The following is a 23331-nucleotide window of genomic DNA, read 5'->3' on the forward strand; positions in this document are numbered from 1 at the left end:
CATTGCTAATTGAATTATCCGCAGTCCGCTATCATTTGTATTATATTTTGATGTAAGCTATGGGAGCCAACGTATCACCTGAATACAGGCTCCCTTCCTTCCTTCCCTACTTGCCTGTTGAAACCCCCATGTATGATTTTGATATCATAACTGGGACAGGCTTCGAGGGTTCGTTCTATTGCCCCGTCGAAGGTATCCTTTTTCGGCTCTGCAATCTCCTCTGTAGGGGCGTGAGGCTTATATTTCTAAATTTGCCCCGCAAGCGCAAAGTGCATAGCCTTTCGCTTATGTTTTCAGAGCCGATAACAGCAGGTTTCGTTTTTTGGTTGACTAAGAAACCTATTCCGAGCACATGGTTTACTGGATGGCCACTATAATATAGGGTGTAGCGACTCTTCTCCAGGAAACCGGTCCCTGTCCAATGCATCTCCTGAAACGCAGTTACATCAGTCCTATATTGGGATAGGGTATCGGCTAGCTGCTCAGCAGCTTCATCTCTGTACAGGGAGCGGGATCGACTAGATCTTATATGACTATTCAAACTATTACATCCTTTGGTTCAGGTTTAAGATTATTCTAAAGTTTGTTAAACTTCGATTACATCACTGTTAATGTTACCAATCTCATCGTTACATATGTGGTTTGATGCCCCATTGCTTAGAAACTGACACTTATTGAACTTGATTTGAATGAATTGTTATTCGTCCTTGTTTTTGTCGAAATTTCGCCTGAAATCCTGGCCTCGGCGGCGGTCATTCAGGCATTATTATACTATTTATGAAGCTGACAAAACATTCGAGTTTCATATTATAAATGCCGAAGCACAACAGGATTTTCTATTGTAAATAAGACTGGAATCAAATCTGTAGACAACAAGGATATAACCATAGCAACTAAATGGTTTACATTTAGTTAGCGCCGCCATTTCAGCTACATATGTTCGTGTGCAATATCGATCAAATAACTTCGGGAAACATCAATATAACAGGCAATTCATAAATACGTCAACTTTTGTCAAGCAATAACTTAATTTCTATTTTTAAAAAAAATATCTTTGTTATCTTTATATAGAGAGAAGAAGCTACGGCCAAAAGAGAAGCAAATATGGCGCAAACCTACATTAAACAGGTGATGGAATCCATGGGGTGGACTGACGGGAATATGGTACCCGTAGCCAACGAGGAAAACCGGGGTCTATTGAATGCTATCAACGAACTCCTTAAGGACAAGGCTGAGAAAGCTGCTGCACTTGAAATCGTCCAATCGAGAGTTGGCAATTTAGCAGCTCATTTCAGCAATGCTGAGAGCAATATCGGTCAAAATGTGGTATGTTGCGGAACTCGTCAGTTTAGGTTTTCGTTTTAAGGATAATTAGTTTGTTTCCTTAAAATCCAGAAATTAGTGAACGCGCACCGGTCGCAACTCACAACGGAGTCTCATCTCTCAAAGCTGGCGGAGTACGATGATAACAAATACGTGAGTTTGTTGATGGACTTGGAAAAGGAGCACGAAGAGATCAAACAGTACGAGAGCACTACCGCATGTAGGAGCATTTTATTCAAATTAATTTCCAGCGGATGACATTTCTATTCCTAGCTCATATCAAACGGATTCGCAAAAATATCGAGAAACTCTCTGAGAAACTCGACTGGGCTAGGCAAACTCAAGCCGAATGGCAACAGGCCATGACCAAAGGAGATGAAGCCAATAAACTCATTGAACGTTATTGCAAGGAAGATGAAAGCAACGCTAAAAAGCTGGAAAACAAACGTCGGCTCATCCAGGATAATGTCAATAAACAGAAGAAGACCCTGATTGATTTATATGAAGAGCAGAAATCAGTGGAACAAGTCCTGCAACGTACGGCGCAGCTGTATCGTCAAGCGCACATGGAACGGCGTCAACTGATTCAAACCTGGAAGGACGCTGTGCAACAGATGTCTCAGCGTGAAAGTGATATAGAACAATGCGAAAAAGACTTGGAGGAAGCGAAAGCTTACTCAAAGGAAAAGCAGGCGGAACTGAAAGAACAGGAGCATTTTTTGAATCAGCAAGTCGCTGATAACAAAGAGGTCGAAAAAGCAATTGACGAATTGAACGACGAAATTTCCGATGCCAAAAACCGTCTAGCCGATGCTGTCGATCTAAATACTTTAAAGGCGAATGAAGTTAGATTATCATCTTTTCCAACGAGCATAACTATTGACTTGAACTTTCAACCTCAATTTTAGGTGCAAATTATTCAGAAGGAGCTCAGCGCTATGATGCAAAAGTTGCAGCAACAACGGCGCCAGAATAATAAAACGGTCACCGACAAGATGCGTATAGACCAAACTATGAAGGAAGTTGAAAAGCAAATCGATGAACTGGGACAGCGTTACAAGAAGTTCCAAAACGAGACCACTAGCTCCTCGGAACGCTTAGCACAACTGGACGAACTGCTGGAGGCGGAGGAGAAGATTAAATACCACTTAAGTCAGGAGACGGTTCGGCTCAACAACGTCTTCTATAGATCCCAGCAACAACTTGCAAACTTGAGGAGTGAAGAAAAGATCCTTAATGTACCAATGCTCTATATACTGCCTTCTATATTTTTAATTTCTGAACTTCTGATGTTTAGATTCAAAACCGTGGAGCTGAGGCATCCTTGGTAAATACGCGGAAATCATTAAAGGACGATGAAAAGGAGTTATCCCGGAAAATTGAACATTCATACAATATGGTAAGAACACTGTCAGATCTCAGGGGAAGCAGAGTTACACGTATCCTTTTCATTTTCAGGGATTTAAAGTGCAGCAACTGGAAATGAAAATCAGTAAGTTGATGGGTGTGCAAAAGGACATTGATCCAGAGAAGGAGGCTCGTATCACTGCGCTGGAGAAACATAATGATCGTGCCACCCAACAGCTGGATTTGCTACAGCTTCAAGTGAAACAAGTAGAAGATGACATGAGAAACCTGACTAGCAACTACAATCATGACATGCATGAAATGGAAAGGATGGTATGTTTCCTAGAGATAGATTCGATGACATTGCGTATATATAGGAATTGCGTTCAAATCTCACTGATTGCAGAGAAATTTGTAGCGTGATTGGATATCGGATAATAGTATACACAGTTGCGAATAAGCACCTGAATTTAAACAGGGTAGATTCCTGGGTGGGCGCAATTCTGGCCATATTGCCGCCTGATGTATAGAAACGAGGTGTTCTAGCTCGCTTCGGAAAGCACCTTTCCCTTGTTGTACTATGCTTTTATATTCCACCAAGCTTACCAGATGCAAGCAAGGCGTTGATGTTTACGCACGTAGGGTTCGACTCCCCAAATGGCACGACATCGAACTACCAAATAAACATCTTCCATTATCAGAGAACTAGCCTGGAATCGTTTGACACATTACCTCGTGGTTGCTCCCTCTCTCCCCCGGTCTAGTTAGCCTTCAAATTAAGGAATTCAGGAATGGAGAAAAAGATTTGTTAGTTCAAGGAAACCCTTGCCATCCGATATAACCACTGATCGAGCCCAATTTTCTTCGCGATAAGAAGAATGTAGTGCGCAACACGGTTCCGTAGTATATCTCTGAGAGCCTTATCTGCAGAGAGCTCCCCAGTGTCTGCATAAAGTCGTTGACGAAGTCGCTTTCGCAATATTTCACAAGAGGAAACTTGTGATCATTGCCGTCCCCCACTACATTGAACAACACATAGTTAAAAGATCATCCCTTTCCAACCTCGTGGAGATAAGACCAAAAACCTTCATGCCCGCTTAGAAGCTGTGTAAGAACGAATCTAACTTGCCGGTGAACCATATGGTCCACCTGCTTGTGTGTTGCGACAATAAGAAGACGTCTCTTGGTAGGTGTAGGATCTTCAACTCAACCCTACCCCCAAACTTCAGTTGCAACCTTGTCCCCTGCTACTGTGATTTGCTCGAAATAGTTCATCTTCGAATCAAACGTAACCTGTTACTTGACCATTGGTTTTAATTCAATAATCAACTTACCTACCGATATGGAACGCATTGTCGAAATTCTCGTTTTGATTAAGCTGAGGCTACTTCCATTTTATTTTCAGCGCAATACTGAAACCATGAGCATCCATCCGCTTACCCGCGGGATGAGCATGTCCCCTGAGCAGGAAACGGTCTCTCAGATAATACTTCAATATCCGCAAAAGATAGCTCGACACATGGAATGAATTCGTGTGCGCCCGTCCTCGATGAACCGCACCCACAACCTCCATAACAGCGTCTACCGTGGATACCTCTGCTCTAAAACTGGACTGTCTTGGGGGTAGGTTCTCTGCAGCACGTATCGTTTCAACTAGTTTACTCCTGATGAGCTTTTCGAGGATTTTCTCGAACTTGTCAAAATTACACAGTGGTCAGTATGCAAACTGTAGCTCAAGCGCTCAAGAGCCTTATCACTTAAGCGGCAAGAAAAAATGCCCTCTTTCAGGCGCCGAAAAAGGCTAGGCCAATGGTGGAACACCAGTTTATGTACTTCTGCTGATATACCATCAAGACTTGGCGCCTTCTTTTTTTTCATAGTGAGAACTAGCTCCAAAAACTCCTTCATGGTGAAAAGTGGACAATCTTCGACGCCTGCCGCGCCGTTATCATCAACCAATGTGGAATGGTTTTGGGAATAATATCTATATAGTGTGGTCCATCTGTTCGCTATAAAGTGAGCAAGGTTTCCGCGGAGCTCTAATTTTCTGGGTGAAAAATTCATAACCAAGTCCCCACAGATTCCCATTCATTTCGTCGACTAGGTTCTGCCAGACCAGAAGGCTTCTCGCGTTACATAGTCTCCCTTTAGCGGTATTCTGTTACTCTGATTCGTGCCTCCTCCCAGGGGTTTAAACGTTATGCCAAAAGCGGAGCTTATGATACTCCTGCAGATCGGTAATTTCGGCGTCTAGCTGCCACGCCACTAACCCTGAAATGTCAGTCAGAGCGACTTTGTCTATTCCAAGAACTTTGACGAGCGCCGCGCTGGTACGTCCGTGATGCTTCTCTCTCAGCCTAGGCACTGGAACATTGGCGTATATTTTGCATTTAAAACTACGTGCCCACGTTTCGCCACCATTTCGAGGATCCGTTTTTCGCTAGAGTCTGGGTGAGACATGCCCTATTCGAGTATCTTGGCATTGAAGACACCCCAGCCAGGATCCGGTTCCTCCGTGTTCAAAGCGGCGTCCTACAAAACCTTAAGCCTGCTTCGGTTTATTCGGTTTTAGATACACGCTAAAGCATGTTATCTGATCGAGTCCAAACAAAAGCATTCTTTCAACCTTGGGCAAGAAGCCGACGTCGGCTGCCATCCCGAATCTAGATGGTGGTGATACCCATTATCATCATCAACGGCGCAACAACCGGTATCCGGTCTAGGCCTGCCTTAATAGGGAACTCCAGACATCCCGGTTTTGCGCCGAGGTACACCAATTCGATATCCCTAAAAGCTGTCTGGCATCCTGGCCTACGCCATCGCTCCATCTTAGGCAGGGTCTGCCTCGCCTTCTTTTTCTACCATAGATATTGCCCTTATAGACTTTCCGGGTGGGATCATGCTCATCCATACGGATTAAGTGACCCGCCCACCGTAACCTATTGAGCCTGATTTTATCCACAACCGGACGGTCGGGGTATCGCTCATAGATTTCGTCATTGTGTAGGCTACGGAATCGTTCATCCTCATGTAGGGGGCAAAAATTCTACGGAGGATTCTTCTCTCGAACGCGGCCAAGAGTTCGCAATTTTTCTTGCTAAGAACCCAAGTTTCCGAGGAATACATGAGGATTGGCAAAATCATTGCCTTATACAGTAAAAGTTTTGACCCTATGGTGAGACGTTTCGAGGGGAACAATTTTTGTAATCTGAAATAGGCTCTGTTGGCTTACAACAACCGTGCGCGGATTTCATCATCGTAGCTATTAACGGTTGTGATTTTCGACCCTAGATAGGAGAAATTATCAACGGTCTCAAAGTTGTATTCTCCTATCCTTATTCTTCCTGTTTGACCAGTGCGGTTTGATGTTGTTGGTTGTTTGGTCTTCGGTGCTATCGTTGCCACCATATATTTTGTCTTGCCTTCATTGATGTGCAGCCCAAGATCTCGCGCCGCCTGCTCGATCTGGATGAAGGCAGTTTGTACGTCTCGGGTGGTTTTTCCCCATGATGTCGATATCGTCAACATAGGCCAGTAGTTGGGTGGACTTAAAGAGGATCGTACCGCTTGCATTTACATCAGCATCACGGATCACTTTCTCAACAAGGGGACGGCAAGGGGATGCCCTGTTCACACTATCGAAAACTTTTTTGAAATCAACGAAGGTCTAAACTTCGCATATTATTCCGAAACGATCCGTAAGGTGTTGGTACGATGAATGCGGGAGGATCCGGAGTGAAAACCAGCCTGCTCCTTGTCAACCAACTTTTCGAAATGTTTTTTGATGCGCTCCAGCATTATTGTAGCTATTATCTTCGCGACGACAGAGAGCACGCGGATAAACCTCCAATTGTCACACTCAGAATGAGTACCCTTCTTTGAAATCTTAGTGATTACCGCCTTCTTCCAGTCTCGTGGAGAGGTGTATTCCCAAGATTTCGGTACAAATTGAAGTGGTAGATATACAGTAACTCTGCTTTATAGCGTCTGAGTGCGTTGATGGTTGGAATGCTTTTTCTTGTGCTTGGAGGAACAGTCTGTATCCGAATGTTATAATGACTGGCCATTTCATCCACAAGAGGTGGAACCTCACCGGATGTGATACGATTAAGAACCGTGGTAAAGTGTTCTATCTACTTCCTCAGTTTCTCGTTATAGTGAATAAGAAATCGACTATTAACATCGTTCGCATTCGCCCATCTAAATATTTGCAACCAAATGCAAGCTCTTTTGTGATGCGATATACACTTCTGAAATCATTGCCTTCTGCACTATCTTCCGCTTCCTTAACCAGGGCAATTGCAAATTCCCTTTTGTCACAGCACACACTACATTGAACTTCCTTTCCTCCGGTATCGGAGTTCAAGTACATCACGCTCGTCACCACTCACAGCAGTCAGTAAAGCCTTTAACCACTTCCGTTCATCGATCCGCTTCTTCAATTCCGCAGTCAGCCAAATCTGATGACTCCCCTGTGTAACACCCGAGAAACGAGCATTTTTGATGACGTGCCCATGCTCATCGATATTCCGTTGATAATTTCTCCTATCTAGGGTCGCAAATCACAACCGATAATAGCTACGATGATGAAATCCGTACACCGGCCTATTTCAGCTTACAAAAACTGTTCCGCTCGAGACGTTTCACCATAGGGTCAAAGCTCTTACTGTACAAGACAATGATCTTGCCAATCCTCATGTATTCCTCGGAGACTTAGGTTCTTAGCAAGAAGAATTGCGAACTCTTAGCCGCGTTCGAGAGAAGAATCCTCGAAGAATTTTTGCCCCCTACATGAGGATGGACGATTCCGTAGCCTACACAATGACGAAATCTATGAGCGACACCATGACCGTCCGGTTGTAGATAAAATCCGGCTCAATAGGTTACGGTGGGCGGGTCACTTAATCCGTATGAATGAGCATGATCCCACCCGGAAAGTCTATAAGGGCAATATCTATGGTAGAAAAAGAAGACGAGGCAGACCCTGCCTAAGATGGAGCGATGGCGTAGGCCAGGATGCCAGACAGCTTTTAGGGATATCGAATTGGTGGACCTCGGCGCAAAACCGGGATGTCTGGAGTTCCTTGTTAAGGCAGGCCTAGACCGGATACCGGTTGTTGCGCCGTTGATGATGATACTTCTCCGCTATATGGGACGCCTCCGTTGGTGCATAGCACGGAACAATTGTGATTCTCCGTGACCAGAATCTTCCAGTCAGAAGCCTATCACAGATTGTCATGAACTGGAGCGATGGATCTAGGGATTTTCAATTCCGGATCACCCTCCTCTGATTTTTATAGCAACATTTTGACTCACTTCAGAGCACATGAGTGGAAACCCTAAATTTTCCAATTTTTCTCCAGGCTTTCATGATCAAGGAAAAAGAGACGTTCTATGAAGGGGGCAACAAGAAACTTAGAGATCTTACTGCTTCAAATCAAGAGAGGCTTGTCGAGCATAGTGTCCTTAAAATGCGTGTCAATCAAATGGAAAATCAAATTGCAAAGCATAACAACAAACTCTTCAATATTGAGAAACACCGCATGGAACTCGAGAAAACGGTAAATGAACGCGTAATCGACTTGAAGAGCCAGTTAAACTTGCTGAACATGAAACGGAAACACCTAATTGAGGAGCGAACCACTCTTAAAGCAGACATAGTCGAACGTCGTACCAGAATTGAAGCAATGAAGACTCGTTACAATCTAGCTATAGATCTGCTTGGGAAAAATGATGATGGAAGCACAGTGACGGTTACCCAGCTTCGTATCGAGACAGCTCAGGAGAAACAACTCCTACTACAAGAGGGCAACGAATTGAACGAGAAAGTGATAAAAGCCGAGAAGGACATAAAGGCAATGGAGAACACACTTTGTCTTATCAACTATTCGAACGATGCCTACAGGAAGAGTTTCGGACAAGCGGATGAGGACAGTAAGTTTTCTATAATATTTCTCAGAGAAAACATGGATTCAATATTTTTGGTTTTTTAGACCCACAGTTGATTGAGCTAAATGAGCTGAAGAAAACTTATTGCGAGATGCTCAGCAAGTTAAGATGCATGCACAATGAAATCAGCTCGAAGGAAGCTGAACTGGAAAACGCTTGTCAAAAACGAGAGAACGCTGAAAGGGAGTTGGATGAATTGAATCGTAACAGGCAAGTTACTTTGGCTACTTTCATTAACTAAGTTTTTGTGGGATCAGAAATTTCAAATAGTTAAAAAGGTCTGAGTAAATCTATTAGCTGGAATTTCTTTGGAAGGAATCACTTTCATCGAGGTACCGCCCATTATAGTTTGAACTAAAAAACTAGGGGATCAGCTTATCCTGGTTGCAAGTTTTATATGTCTTATCTGATCGTGTCCTTCTTCTAGGTAGTAGAAATTTCAAAATCAGTGACCTTAAGCTCCTGCTTAAGATCATCGTTGTTGCCAAATTCGGAATCCTCTACTCGACAATATAAAGGTTTGGTATGAGGAAGTACGGTATCTTCATCTAAAGTACTGTCCTGATTAGTCTTCAGATCAACTGCATTTACATACAAGAGCCATCTGTTGATGAGGATTTAGGAACACCAAATAAAGGTGAAACACCATAGTATAACACAGATTAGGCAAAACGAGGACACTCCTCAGCCAAGCTTTGAAAACCTATTCAGCTCTAGACTGAAATTCGTACAAAGATTATTATGGAAACATTCTTGCGAAGAGACTATCTTTGTCAACACGACCTCGAAGTTAAAATCGACTCCTGTCAAGGAACCCAGCCTGGAGCAGGATAATCTACTTTCACAGAACGGGAAGTATACAGTATACAGAAAGCAATGAGGAAACAATAAACCAGTTATGTAGTTGAAGCGAACTTCCCAAGCAGCATCCAAAACTACCGGTAAGCGCCGAAATTCATCCGAGTAAACAGGCCTCAACACAAAGACTGTCATTTGAGAAAACATCTGCAGGCCAAGATGACATCGTTTCTGCCCTAGTAACTGAGGAAGTGAAAGCTCTGGGTCTACACATTCAGAACATATAAATGCTTGGCGCACAGGTAGCATGTCTGTCCGAAAAGCCAATCCCCCGAGACGGCACTCAAGGAGCTTGCGGCAAAAAATGGAAAAGGCTATTCGAAAAGAAATACTCATAAAACCCATTTATGGACATCGAGGGTACTATGTCTTAGCGGCTAGGAACGATATCCAGAAATAAAACAAAACATGAAGGAGCAGAAGGAGAATAAAGTCACGGTGCAGGGCTTCGGAAACCCAATACCAGCGGTTTTTGGAAATGGTCAGGCGTCCTCCCGGTCGCCGATATCAGTGCTTCAGTAGCACTTTGGCTACTGTTGCATCTAATGATGCAAGCATGCAGGAGGAATTGGAACTAGCTCCATCGATAGACCCGTTCAAAAGAAGCTCATTCTTTGCAGATCCCCACCCACACGGGCTCAGTGGGAAGTGTGTAGCGGGAGTTTTCGATGAGGGGAATCATTAGTACCGAATCACCCGAGCGGTATTGGAGGCAACGATTAATCAGGAGCTGTCTTTATTGCCGTGGGCAAATAAAGAAGCTGTGTGAGTTCATAAAGCAGCGCAGGAATAATTATTAAAATATAAGCGCCATGACAAGAGGCATTCGTTCGGGGTACGACAAGACCCAGTTCGAAAGAGAGGGAGAGTTGTCGAAGGAAAAACTAAGCGAGACGATACAAATAACGCCTGTTCAAAATACGAAAGGGGATAAATCGGGGAAGAGGCTACAGAATAGGCTGAGAGAATCAACAGGGAAGCAACCCTCCAAAATAAAAAAGGACTGAAATCTAAAAAAAGTGGAGCACATGAGGACGATGTCAGAAGTTGTCGACGAAATTGCTGCAACCACGACTTCGGGAGAAGGGAGCGGATCTCTAAAACCGGATGCGGAAGCCGGGAGAAAAGCACCATTCCTAAAAAGCAGCGATCGGATGAAGATAAGACCGGAGGTAATTATAATTTTCAAACGAGGTGAAGGAACATATGCTGGCATTCTCAGAAGAGTGAAGACAGACTCGAAACTCACCAACTTTGGAGGTAATATCAGTCGCATTAGACGATCCCAAAAAGGAGACCTTCGCTGGACGGAAAATCAGTAGTGCAGGAAACCGCCACATGGGCTAGCAGACCGAGACCACTATGATCTGCAAAAGATATAGATGAGATTACCAGGAAGGAGCAGGTCCACGATGCCTTGAAGAAGTACATAGTTCGACCTTATCGAACTACAAGAGTAAGCGGTGAAAACGCTGTGGAAAGACTACGGGGCAACACAAACCGCCATCATCAGCCTACAGTAGAGATAGCACTCAACTGTTAATAACAGGGAGAGTGAGAATAGACTGGGCTATATGTTGGCTTAAGAAGTGAATGGCACAGACGCGATGCTTTAGATGCTTTGGTTTAAGTTACATTGCGAAGGCATGCACCAGTTCAAATGACAGGTCGAAGCAATGTAGGAGATGTGGAGTAGAAGGACATATCAGGAAGAACTGCGGAACTGCTACTGTGCAAAGGGAAAGAGGGTGTCTTCCATCGGCACATTGCCGGCAGGAGCAGGTGCCCGGAATACAGAAGAGCCCTGCACACAAATCGCTGATTAGCACACAGGTGGCGCGGGACCTACTCTCGCAAACCATCCTCGAGAAACACATCGATGTGACCATGATTAGTGAACCATATCAAAACCACGGTGGTGGCATTTGGGTCAAAGATTAAACGGGCCAAGCAGCGCTATGGGCTTGTGGAGAACAAGCTTTCTAGGAAATAATGGAGTACACGGAAAAAGGTTTCATCAGAACGAAGGTGAAAGGAATCCACATATACAGCTCCTATGCTCTGCCTAGCGCTCTGGTTTCGGATGCAAGAGGGTAGCAGGTGATTTTAATTCGGGGACTCTTGAATGGGGCAGTTAGACAACGAATGTGAGAGGATGTCTTCTTCTCGAAGCATTCTTGGAGTTAGACGTGGTACTCGCGAATATTGGGTCCTAATACACTTTCCGGGGAAGGGACCTATAGTGAACCTGAAAAACGTGAGATCCGCTTTAGTCAGTAGAATCGCTTGGCATGTCAGTGAGGATTATACTTATAGCGACCACCAGGCAATCTTCATAGAAATCAAGGGCGAATCGCCCAGAAGGCAATTGCTTCTCAGTAAGTAACCCAACTGCTAGTGGTACAACGAAATTACAAGTTTGCGATCCATATGTTCCCGTGGCCGTAGCCGCTTAAGAGAAGCCATTCGGAGGAGTAAAAAGAACTGCCCCAAACAGCTGTGTGTCAATATAAACCCTTGTGGGCCTACAAAGCCCCCTACAGAGTGGTAATGAAACGGTGGCAGAGATCACCCCATGTGACCTGCCTGCACCTCCTAAAAGGGATTGTTACCACTCTGTTCCCTCACCACGAAAATAATGGATAACCGTTTATCCAGCTAAATGTGGGCATGATACCTCCAATAATTGTGGAGGTGTGGCAGGAAATATGTGATAGAATCGGCGACAACAAGGCCCCAGGTTTGGATTCCTAACCGGGCTTTCAAACTGGCAGCGAAGATTAGGCGCAACCTTTTTTGTCAACACTTTTGAAGCATGCCTAAAAAAAGTAATATTCCCTGTCCAGTGGAAAAAGTAAAAGTTAGTATTGCTTCCCAAGTCCAGCTCGCCATCTGGAGACCCCGCACCATATAGTCTCATCTGCTGCTGGATACAATGGGGAAGATGAAGGAGATGCTCATTTACAACAGAATCCTACCCATCCTCGTTGGTTTTCGGTGTGCCCAATTTACGGTGGATGCAACAAGCAACTTGAACATAACTAAAGAGGCGTTGACTGCCATAGGTGTCTCCGAGTATCTAGTGAATCTAGTAAAAAATGACCTTTCAGAGAGGGCTCTCCGGTACGGCACGAATAAAAGAGTACATTGTCACAGCAGGGGTACACAGGGATCGGTGCTGGGCATCCTGTTGTGAAATATCATGTAGAATAGGGTACTTGCTCCTCCGATCTCTGGGGGAATGCGATTGTCGGCTTTGCAAATGATCTAGCTGTTGCTTTTACAGCAAAACACCCAAACTATGTGGAGGACGCGGAGGAAGCGGTCAGAACACTGTGAAAGTGCAAGTCGGTGAATATACAGTCGTATCAAAGACGGCTATCAAATATCTGAGCATGTGATGCTTCACTGCTCAAGCTTCGCAATGGAGAGGAGGAACCCGTTGGACGAGACCGTGAGTCCGGAGAAATTGATTGCGGAGATTCAGAGGTTGAAGGAGAACTGCCTTACATTTCCTCCGCAATCGGGACAATACAGAAGGAGTTGCTGAAGCAGGAAATTTTAAAGAAGGAGAACGAGTACCTAAAAGCAAACCCAGCCCACGAAGTAATACCTAAATGGCGGTCGCGGGACCGCGAGTTAGGGCTGAAGAGACCGGGATTGATTTTTAGTGGGTGCCCACACCCGCCCCTCTACTTCCGGCGTTTCTGCGGCGGAACTGGAGCCGATGAGCCTTTTTTAGATTTTTCACCTTCATATACGCACAAAAAAATATTATGTGAGGTCTACATATGTATATAGCTGCCACCAGTTTTTGCTGAAACTTCGCTGGCCAAACAAAACATTCCAGATGTGGTTACCAAGGTTCTCGTACAGTGTTGATAATGAAGAGGCTTACAAACCTACAACGCAACTCGGTCAAGCTCCATAATGATGGGATCAGAGCCAGTATTTGGCGTTAGGCCATCCACTGCCGAACGGTGAAGCTGCAAGACTTAGCAGAACGGTCAAATTTAACGTGCCAATTTTTTCGGTAGAAAGCCGAAGCTCTAGAGAGTCATTAGAACCTCAGTAAGTTTTTCTGTTTTTGTTTAGGGATTGCGGCTCATGGACTCGTCTTTTCAGGCTAAGGTTTATGGATTCGTCTAGTCGCTCCTTTTTATAATTAGTAATACACAACGTGGGTGCGAATTATATCGAATTTGCCATACTTCAGTCCAAAGCTTGGCAACAACTAGATTGTTTTGTTTAGGGATTGAGGGATTCTAAACCCGCATCAACTCGACCACGGTGCTCTCAGAGCAGAGATAAGGCAGCGCCTGATGGGCTCCCTCTGCCCTGAACGAAACCGTAAGCTGTCTTTGTCTGTGTGTCTCTTATTTTTTATTACTTGGATACGCGGTTTTTGAATGGGGCAATACTAATTCAAGTATCATATGACGAGAATCGCGGTAGTAATTTCGGCCATATGTATTCTATATTTTGTATGCGTCTGCCTCATATCCTCAGACCTTAGTCGAAGATTGGTTGGAACGGTTTAGTTTAACCTTTAAATTTGCCCTGGAAAGCACGCTTTAATTTATAAAAGCCTGCGTAAGCCACAGGCAAGAACTTGAATAGATAGTTTTAGGGTATAATACAATAATCCTAAGAAAAGACCTAACTGCTTGGAACTCTGCCATCACCATCCGAAGCAATTAATGCGATTCAATGGGCATTATACCAGAAGCAGCAGTACCCCTTAAGTACTTTCCTGGCGACATTGTTGGTCAAAGCTGTACATGAGGCTCTACGCTTTTGGTAGTACCTATATCAGATTTGGGAGTCACTTAACAAGGACCGTAAACAGAGGGATATCCTAGGGCAGTGCCATTTTAGGGAGACGCGACACAGGCGAAATGGAGGCGGAAATGTATGCCGAAAACGTGGACGAGACGTTTTCCACTGCTACTAGCAAAAAATTGAAAAAAGGCTACAAAACTCAGCATACCACCTGCACTATACCTAGGATAGCTCAAATTGCAGAGGAGGGGAGCGGAGTTTTCTCGAATAAACACAACATGTCTGAATTTTCAAGTCTTTCGCCGAAGTGAAGTCCGACTCCTCAGTGAAATATACGACGAATTAGCTAGAGTTGGTTTCTATTTCGCAACTAAGCATTTAACGGTAAGAAAGTCCAATAAAATCATCTTTTTCTTCTTTCTACTTCCAGAATGGATAATAATGATATTCTCATCAAAATACACAAAGAACTCACCGATCAAAAACAAAAAATCCAACGCGCCGAAAGAGAATTGAAAGCTGCTCATAAGGTCGCTCGTCAAAGATGTTGTGAAGGTGACAACTTCGTCCAATTCGAACGTGAATTAGACCTACGTGAACTAGAAGAAAAGAATACAACTGGCCTCCAACTTCTAGCTGATCTCGTAGAAATGAGCCCAGATTTAGCACCGGTCGTTTCCACATTGCTATACGAGAAGGGCATGAAAATCCCCCAAGTGAAACGGGTGAAACATATGTCTTCATATCAGAGCGACTACTCGGAAAGGACTATTCGCTCCGTTAGCCAAGCTAGCTTGGAAATCTTCAGTGCTTCATCGAGAGGTGAGGATGTTGTAAATTTATCCTGAATAATTATGTTGCCATTATTTACTTCAGCTTCAGTTTCAACGATTTCGACTTCCTCCAAAAGTGTATTGAGAAGATGTGCTATCGGCTCCGCCCAACCCAGTGTTGTGTCATTAGAATTTCCTGTGTTCTCAGGCAAGCTGTGTTCAGAAAAATCTGCTGGTTCAACGAAGAAATACCTTTAGATTGATCATTTCCAGGACTCTTTTCAACTGACTTAAATTGTGTTTGTGTTTGAAAATATAAATAAAATTATTAATTTACGAATACTTCTTTAGTTTTCGTCCTTAATAGGAGTTGTTCGAAAGAAATTGTACTTAAAATTTATTCAGCCAACCTTCGGGTTGAGTTTACCTCAACAGTATTACGTGCCGGTGGTTTAAAGTGAGTTCCCGGCGTTTAAGTTTAACTGCGCTGTCTTCTTAAAACACGGATTTCGTGACCATAATCAGGGCCCGGCTTTGACAAGCAACAACGCTAATAGTCTATACTGAGTGTATGGCTGAGCACTCATACTGGTGGATGCAAGACATACCTAAATCTCTACCGAATCAAGGAATATGGCACTCGGAGTCATAAGCGCAACTTCATGCTTCAAGCCCAAAGGTCTCTGTCCGCCATGTGGATGTAGCCACAACCCCTACGAAACTGTGAACAATGCATGTACATTACGAGCCATGTATTATACACATGGGACCCTCGTGCGCCCAAATATTCTTTAGCGGGCACCTGCTGTTACCTGCAAGTGTCGATGGTTCACACCCTCTTTCTCTTGGCACAGTAAGCAATAGATCAGCTCCACAGGTTTTGTTGATATGATTTTGGAACTGGTGAATGTATCCGCAATGTGATCAAATTCAATTCATCTAAAGCGCCACTTCAGTGTCACCTGCTCCCAATGCCGTTACAGAACTCAGCCTATTCTCACTCTCCCTACTTCGCGGTTATCTCCTTTATATCCTTGCGGACTATAGTGATCTCCAGCCTGCTAACCCCTATATCGGTTTTCTGTTCTAAGGACTTTCTAATTTGACTCAACAATTTGTCCGTCTACAGGCTTGCCGCTGGAAGGAAACTGCAAACCTTCAACGAATATTTACCTTGATTTTGCGTTGTCATCGTGTACAATTGCATTACATTAGCCACAGCCATGCAGCCAAGTTGTTGGTTGGCGTGAGATTGAACGTGTGTGGGCAAGTTGAGGTTGCCACAACCTGATCAACTTGTCCACACAGGTGCAATCTCGCTGCAACCGCAATTTGCCACCAAACGTGTAATCTCTCAAAGGCAGAGTTTAATTAAAGATTCATTTAGAATTGATCTTAATGGAACCTGTGAGCGAATGATGCTTCAAAGCTTCTCTGTAGAAAACTTGGTGGAAATACGCGCGTATGAGCTTTCTGGAAAATGTTTAATTCTTCTAAGCCACTTTCTCAAGGGCAGTGAAACGAATAAAAATATTACACAGGATGGACCAAAAGTCTTTTTACTTTTCACACTAGATAAATCGTGATGCTGAGGTAAATGCGAGAGGTACGATCGTCTTTAAGTCCACCCAACTACTGACCTATGCTGACGATATCGACATCATGGGAAGAACGACCCGAGATGTACAAACTGCCTTCATCCAGATCGAGCAGGCGGCGATTGATGCGAGATCTTGGGGTGCACATCAATGAAGGCAAGACAAAATATATGGTGGCAACATCAAACCGCACTGGTCAAATGGGAAGAATAAAGATAGGAGACTACAACTTTGAGACCGTTGATAATTTCTCCTATCTAGGGTCGAAAATCACAACCGATAACAGCTACGGCGATGAAATCCGCGCACGGTTGTTGGCAGCCAACAGACCCTATTTCAACTTACAAAAACTGTTCCTCTCGAAACATCTCACCATAGGGTCAAAACTTTTACTGTATAAGGCAATGATTTTGCCAAACCTCATGTATTCTTCGGAGACTTGAGTTCTTAGCAAGAAAAATTGCGAAGTCTTGGCTGCGTTCGAGAGAAGAATCCTCCGAAGAATTTTTGACCCCTTACATGAGGATAGATGATTCTGTAGCCTACATAACGATGAAATTTATAAGCGATATCATGACCGTCAGGTTGTGGATAAAATCCAGCTCAATAGGTTGCGGTGGGCAGGTCACTTAATCCGTATGGATGAGGATAATCCAGCCCGGAAAGTCTATAAGGGTAATATCTATAGTAGAAAAAGAAGACGAGGCAGACTCTGCCTGAGATGAAACGATGGCATAGGTCAGGACGTCAGACAGCTTTTAGGGATATCGACGTCTGGAGTTCCTTATTAAGGCAGGCCAAGACCGAATACCGGTTGTTGCACCGTTGATGATGATCTCGAGCAACTTGTCCAAAAATGGGAGGATAGCCACATGGAGAAGGGTCTCAGATTGAATCTAAACAAAACTGAATTTTTGACGACCGATCCCCATGAAACAGACTTAATCACACCTATCGCCCTCTATGGTTCTGAGTGTAGACCGACTATAAAAGACAATGAACGGTGTCTTGCGGTAATGAACGTCGGACTAGTGGCGTGGCACGTTTTGACCACACCCGAAATGAGGATATCCGCGATTGTTATGAGGTTGCATCGATCGTGGAAAAATTGCAAGAGAGGCATCTTCGACGGTATGGTCACGCGGTTCGCGCTAACGAGAATTCATTTGCCAAAATTGATCTGAACATCGACAACTATGACTTGATACGCTATAAGAGGATTTAAAAGCCTCGAAAGAGCATCCAGATCAGGCTTGATACTAGCCACATACGTGCAATAAAGTCTATATTGGTCCCCCTATATGTTCTGACATTCATCAAGGCTGAGAGGTGGCGGTGTTCGATCAACACGTGATCAATTTGGTTGAAAGTGATTCCATCTGGAGAGGCCCACGTATGTTTGTGGACCGCTTTCCGCGCAAACCAGGTACTTCCACCAACCATTTCGCATGACGCTGCTAATTGAATGATCCGCACTCCGTTATCATTGGTATTTTGGTGTAAGCTGTGGGAGCCAACGTATCGCCTGAATACGGGCTCCTTTCCTATTTGGCTGTTAAAATTCCCAAGTATGATTTTGATATCATATCTGGGACAGGTTTCGAGGGTTCGTTCTACTGCCTCGTAGAAGGTAGCTTCCTCCGAATCTGCAATCTCCTCTGTAGAGGCTTGAACCTTTATGAGGCTTATATTTTTAAACTCGCCTCGCAAACGCAAAGTGCATAGCCTTTCGCTTATATTTTCAAAGGCGATAACAGCAGGTTTCATTTTTGGCTGACTGAAATTTACTCCGAGCACATGGTTTACTGGATGGCCGCTATAATATATGGTGTAGCGGTTCTTCTCCAGGAAACCGGTCCCTGTCCATCGCATCTCTTGCAACGCTGTTACATCAGCCTTATATTGGGACAGAGTATCGGCTAGCTGCTCAGCAGCGTTCGGTCTGTACAGGGAGCGCATGTTCCACGAAAAAATGCGCAAATCGTTAATATGTTGTCATTGCCTGGTTCGTCGTTGTAAGATCCATCCTGTCTGAGGCTCCTTTCGTGGCTTGGTAATATCGGTTTTCCGTGTAGAGTTGTAAGCCCTACCCAACCCCCAAACTGGAGGACCAGTTGATACATTTTATTTTTTTACCTTTTAATAAACATGTAGAAATCTTTAATAATTTTTTTTAAATTTTACCCTATTTTGGTGTTTGTAGATAGTCTGCAAATATCCAGGTAAAAAATTTTAAGGGCAATAATTCGCGTTTCCGATCCTTGCCTTGCTTCTTAAGGGATCCGAGGAATTGAATTTTTTTGGCATCAATTTGATTGATCTACGTATAGTGTCGAATATATAGACAAAGTGATTTTTTGATATTCGGAGTCATTCGGAAATTATAGTGTTAAACAAGTGATAAGTCCCATGCCAGATTTATGTCGATTACCATAATAGAGCTCGTATTTATCGCTTCAAATGACGTTCGAATGACATCGCTAAAAAAGCAAAAATTGAAGCCAAGGCTGTACATGTGTTCCTTGAAGAAACCTATGGTTTATGGACTAGGTATAGCTGACTAATGATCAGTTAAGATTTTATGGCTGAAAATCGCATTCTACTTTTTAACTGCGTTTTTCTGGAAACTGCATGTTGAAAATCGGCCGCCACTATAGCCCAAAATCTATCCAATGAAATTCTTTGAAATTTTCAGAACTTATTCAGAACATATTTCTACGGTCCACAAACTAGGATAATTGCGATTTATGTGATAGTTTTTTTCTATTCACTAAAGAAACCTTGAAAAAACACCAAAATTCGCAAAAAAAGTTTAACAACGCAACGCAAAAATTTAGCTTTTAATATTTTTTAATAATCCTATTTTGCGGACTGTAGTTAAGTTCGTACGTTAAAATGCCGTTTACTTTTTTCTTTAAGATGATCACAGCGCCTTCTAGCGTGGCAGCAGCAAAACACCTTTTTTTGGAGATGGGTGTATAAATTGCTTTGTATTTCAATACTATATTTCAAACTATGCGATCTAGCTGGAAAAATTACTATGCATGCTCAAGATATTACTAAATCTATGGTGAAAAATGCGTATTTGTATCTTTATCCAGTTCTTCACAAAAAAATTCTAAAAAAAGCCAAGAAAATGTCCCTCACACGGGATGACTCCCTTAAATGTGGCTGAAAATTTCGGTCATAAATGGATGTAATTTAAATTTTTCAACTTGTCCACATTGGCCGCGACTGAATATTTTATAGATAAACGGTACCATATTCCCCCAGAATGGATACAAATTTTGCTTGCACTATTCCTCTGCAATGATATGCTGACGAAAGATTCGGATTCCTAAATTTTACAAGCCTCCAAGCCTGAAGTACTAGACATAGATAACACAGTCTCTGAAATAAACCGTATTGTTAATGAAATTTTCTGAACTAGAATCAAATATTTCCTTTTTATTTTCATTCTTTATTCAATAGCAAAAAATATAATTCCTGTCTTTATAATGGGTAGATATTTTCCTGTATCTTCTACGACTAAGTACAACAAAAAGAACGTTATCTTATGACATGTCGACTCTATCAAAATATAATGTACTTTACTATATAAGAGTATAAAAAATTGAATATCATAGACGTTAGTTTATAAACAGCGGAGTTATATGTATTTTACAAAACTTTCCATCGTGTAGGCGATTATGTCTCACTTTACTCACTTTACTAATTAAATGTTTAGAACAAAAAAGACGAAAACACCACTTTTACCTCCCAATGTTTTCTTGAAATTAAAATGATATTCGAACAAGAATAAAATACAATATTGAAATTAGTCAAATTCTCGAAAGCAAAAACTATGTATTTACAATTTTCATTTCAATAAGAAAATATATTCTCGTATATCGCGTTCCTAGCTCGGCAGTTCACTGAAATTAGTTTGCCCCTGAGTTTGTCGACAACAAATACAAGTGCAGGGTCCTTCGGAGTTGATAAAGATGAGGTCCTTCAATATAAATTACAATGAGATATGAAGTTACATAAATAAAGGCGTGATTGAAAATCAGTTATCCTTGCAAACTGATTCCCGTGACACTTTCATAATTCGGGTCAAGGGGGTGAAGCCACCTTCTGTATATGAAAGGAGGAAAAGCTACTTCTGCAGACGTAGGAAGGTTTTATACAATATTTAAATCGATACTTGTTGCCAAGCTCAGCACTTTCAACAATATTCGCAATCATGGCACATACTAATAACGCAGTTTTATAGAGTAAAATTATTTTTTCCGAATTTTGATAATTTTGGTTCGAATCTAGGTACGGGGGGTCGAAGACATCATTAAATATACAAATATCACAAGTCATCATGAATTAAAACTGACCCCCGTACAGAGCATCGTCTAACTTCAGTGAATTGGAATAACCGATTTGATTTAAATCTAAATTTTTAAATAAATAGCGCTTAGAAACTAATAGAGTAGCGTTTCAATAATAAAATAATAAACAATACTTAGACACATTCTCTCGTTTCATAACATTTAATAATACTTTCCGGGAAATTCAGGAGACTTTCTTTTATCTTTACACGTCTCCTTTTGCCGCTATATTTCCCTACATCCGCTACGCACTAAGATTATTATTAAATTCAATGTTATTACATAGCATAGTCTTTCTAAATGTTTTTAAACATACATATCAAAACAAATCATGTCTAATTACGCGATTTTCAGTTCTAGGTTTTTTTAGCTGAGTTTTCTTTTAAATTAAAAATTTGGTTTCCAAAATGCCTGGGGCTGTTTGCAGCTGAAAAAATTATCACACTTGACGTGGGCCCATCGAGTTTTGTCGCCCATAGTTCTCATTGGCGCAACCGTTGTTAACCATATTATTTTCTATTTGGCACTGATTCTTGCAACCATTCCTCCTCAAGCACCATGGCCTAATTAGACACCAAATACTTAGAACTACAATGGCTGCTGCGGCAGCTGACAGAACGGCGGCCAACGTATGATATAATGTTAGGGTTCTATCAATTTCTGTTGCTATTGGAGCGTTGAACAGACCAGCGTACATTTCCAAGTGATGTGCTGCTCCATTGAATTGTACGCGACATAAGTAGCGTCCATAGTTGTGGATTTGAACGTGTGATATTTTCAGGTAGGAACCGATGTTTTGCCCGTTTTCTCTGTAAAGATGGGAAATAATAGAATATTAGATGAATTGAAGACAAGAAATCAGAAAAGAGTCATTGACACTTAAACCAGGAATTACTGGAAATATTCACATTATCTTTACTTTATTACCTGAGAACTGTAATTTGTTCACCATCAATTTGTTCTTCAAGTCCATCCTTGATTTGAAACCACGAAATTTCACTTTTAGCGTCAGGAAGTCCAAGTTTTCCAACGAAAGCCTCACAATAGAATCGGACCGAATTTCCCAACTCGGCAACTTGATCATGGGGACGATATGTTGCCAACGGTATGTCTGGTAGGTTACCTGAAATGAATTCAATGGATTAATAAGATGATTCTGAACGAAAATGCATCTATCGATGGAAGAAAACGTAATACACACGTTTGCACTGGTAAAAAGTTCTTAGTCAAGAGTTACCGAGAACAAATGGAATAACAGGAAAACTCGATTCAAGAGAGAATACCCGCCTGACCTCCGAAAATTGATCAGAGACACCCTCAATATCTATTACAAGGACTGCTTGGAAATCTTTTAAACAAGAAGGCCATTAAGAATGTCAAGAAGAGATCCTGATTGCATTTTTGTCAATTCATCGTAAACATCTTTTCTAAGGAGATCGGACCGGGCCCGAACAGTGAGATACCAGAACTTTTAATGAACACGTATTTCTTCTTTAATACAGGCTATGTAGTAGCTGGAAAGGAAGCGTGTATTGTAAGTAACAATATGGTTGTCATTCAGCCATTGGTGGGGTATAGGGCCTCAACCATACCCACAGGCCATCATACACGGTCCGCTGAAATGCGCTACAACTCCTCCTCCGCCTGTATTCCACCTCAACTGTTCTGCGCCAATTACTCTTGGGGCGACCCACTCGTCGGCCATGTTGGGAGAGGGGATTCCCGTCCTTTCTGATTACATTGCCCATAGGTAGCTCGCTTGAGCGCCAACCAAATTCTTTGTTCGAAATAATATCAAACCAGAGTACCCCGATGAGGCTTGGAGCTTTTGAGTATCGGTGTGGGTAACTTTTTTATGCTACTTTCATATAGCAACACGGAAAGAGCGCAGAACAGCCCCAACTTGAACTTGATATTGACATAATTGCTTTTTCAGATTTTACACAAGGTAGCAAAGTGGATCTAGCGCTGTTAACGCGCCGAGCGACATTCAGTTCAATGCCACCGTTGACAGATATACAAATTGACCAACACTTTCGATGCTCTGTCCATTAACGTTGATGGGGAGAATGCAATGAACCGTCAGACTGAGAACCTTGATTTTGTCGGTCTTTATCTTCAGTCCGTCTACTCTACTTGTCTATCTTTCCAAATCCAGTGCCATTCAGCCAAGATACATGGCCCGGTGTGAGAACAAACGGATGTCATCAGCGTAGTCGCGATGACTGAGGAAATATGTTCTGTTTCATTCAACTCCTTCACTTCCTCTGGACAAGGCATCATGAAGACCGCCACCGATAACAAGAAGAAATAATATAGGTGACAAAATGCTACCCTGGC

General features: G+C 42.7%; 2 protein-coding genes across 2 annotated transcripts in view; one reads left to right on the forward strand and one right to left on the reverse strand.

Annotated features, from left to right (window-relative positions):
• Nucleotides 1–1080: 1080 nt before the first annotated feature.
• LOC119659730 (coiled-coil domain-containing protein 39) lies at nucleotides 1081–15312 on the forward strand. The gene is made up of 10 exons (XM_038067986.1): nucleotides 1081–1326; nucleotides 1396–1543; nucleotides 1597–2168; nucleotides 2232–2561; nucleotides 2621–2722; nucleotides 2782–3003; nucleotides 8034–8604; nucleotides 8664–8829; nucleotides 14690–15081; nucleotides 15136–15312. The coding sequence occupies exons 1-10, from the start codon at nucleotides 1105–1107 to the stop codon at nucleotides 15288–15290; spliced, it is 2880 nt and encodes a 959-aa protein (XP_037923914.1). The 5' UTR covers nucleotides 1081–1104; the 3' UTR covers nucleotides 15291–15312.
• Nucleotides 15313–20086: 4774 nt separating this feature from the next.
• The window catches only part of LOC119659157 (fibroblast growth factor receptor 3-like), a 115091-nt gene continuing 111846 nt past the window's right edge, over nucleotides 20087–23331 (reverse strand). The window contains exons 3-4 of the mRNA XM_038067107.1: nucleotides 21919–22114; nucleotides 20087–21800 (exon numbers count right to left, since the gene is read on the reverse strand). Coding sequence (XP_037923035.1) covers nucleotides 21431–21800; nucleotides 21919–22114 — 566 coding nt within the window. The 3' untranslated portion in view covers nucleotides 20087–21430. The remainder of the gene's footprint in view (nucleotides 21801–21918; nucleotides 22115–23331) is intronic.

This window comes from Hermetia illucens, chromosome 6, assembly GCF_905115235.1.
Source record: "Hermetia illucens chromosome 6, iHerIll2.2.curated.20191125, whole genome shotgun sequence".
NCBI lineage: Eukaryota > Metazoa > Arthropoda > Insecta > Diptera > Stratiomyidae > Hermetia > Hermetia illucens.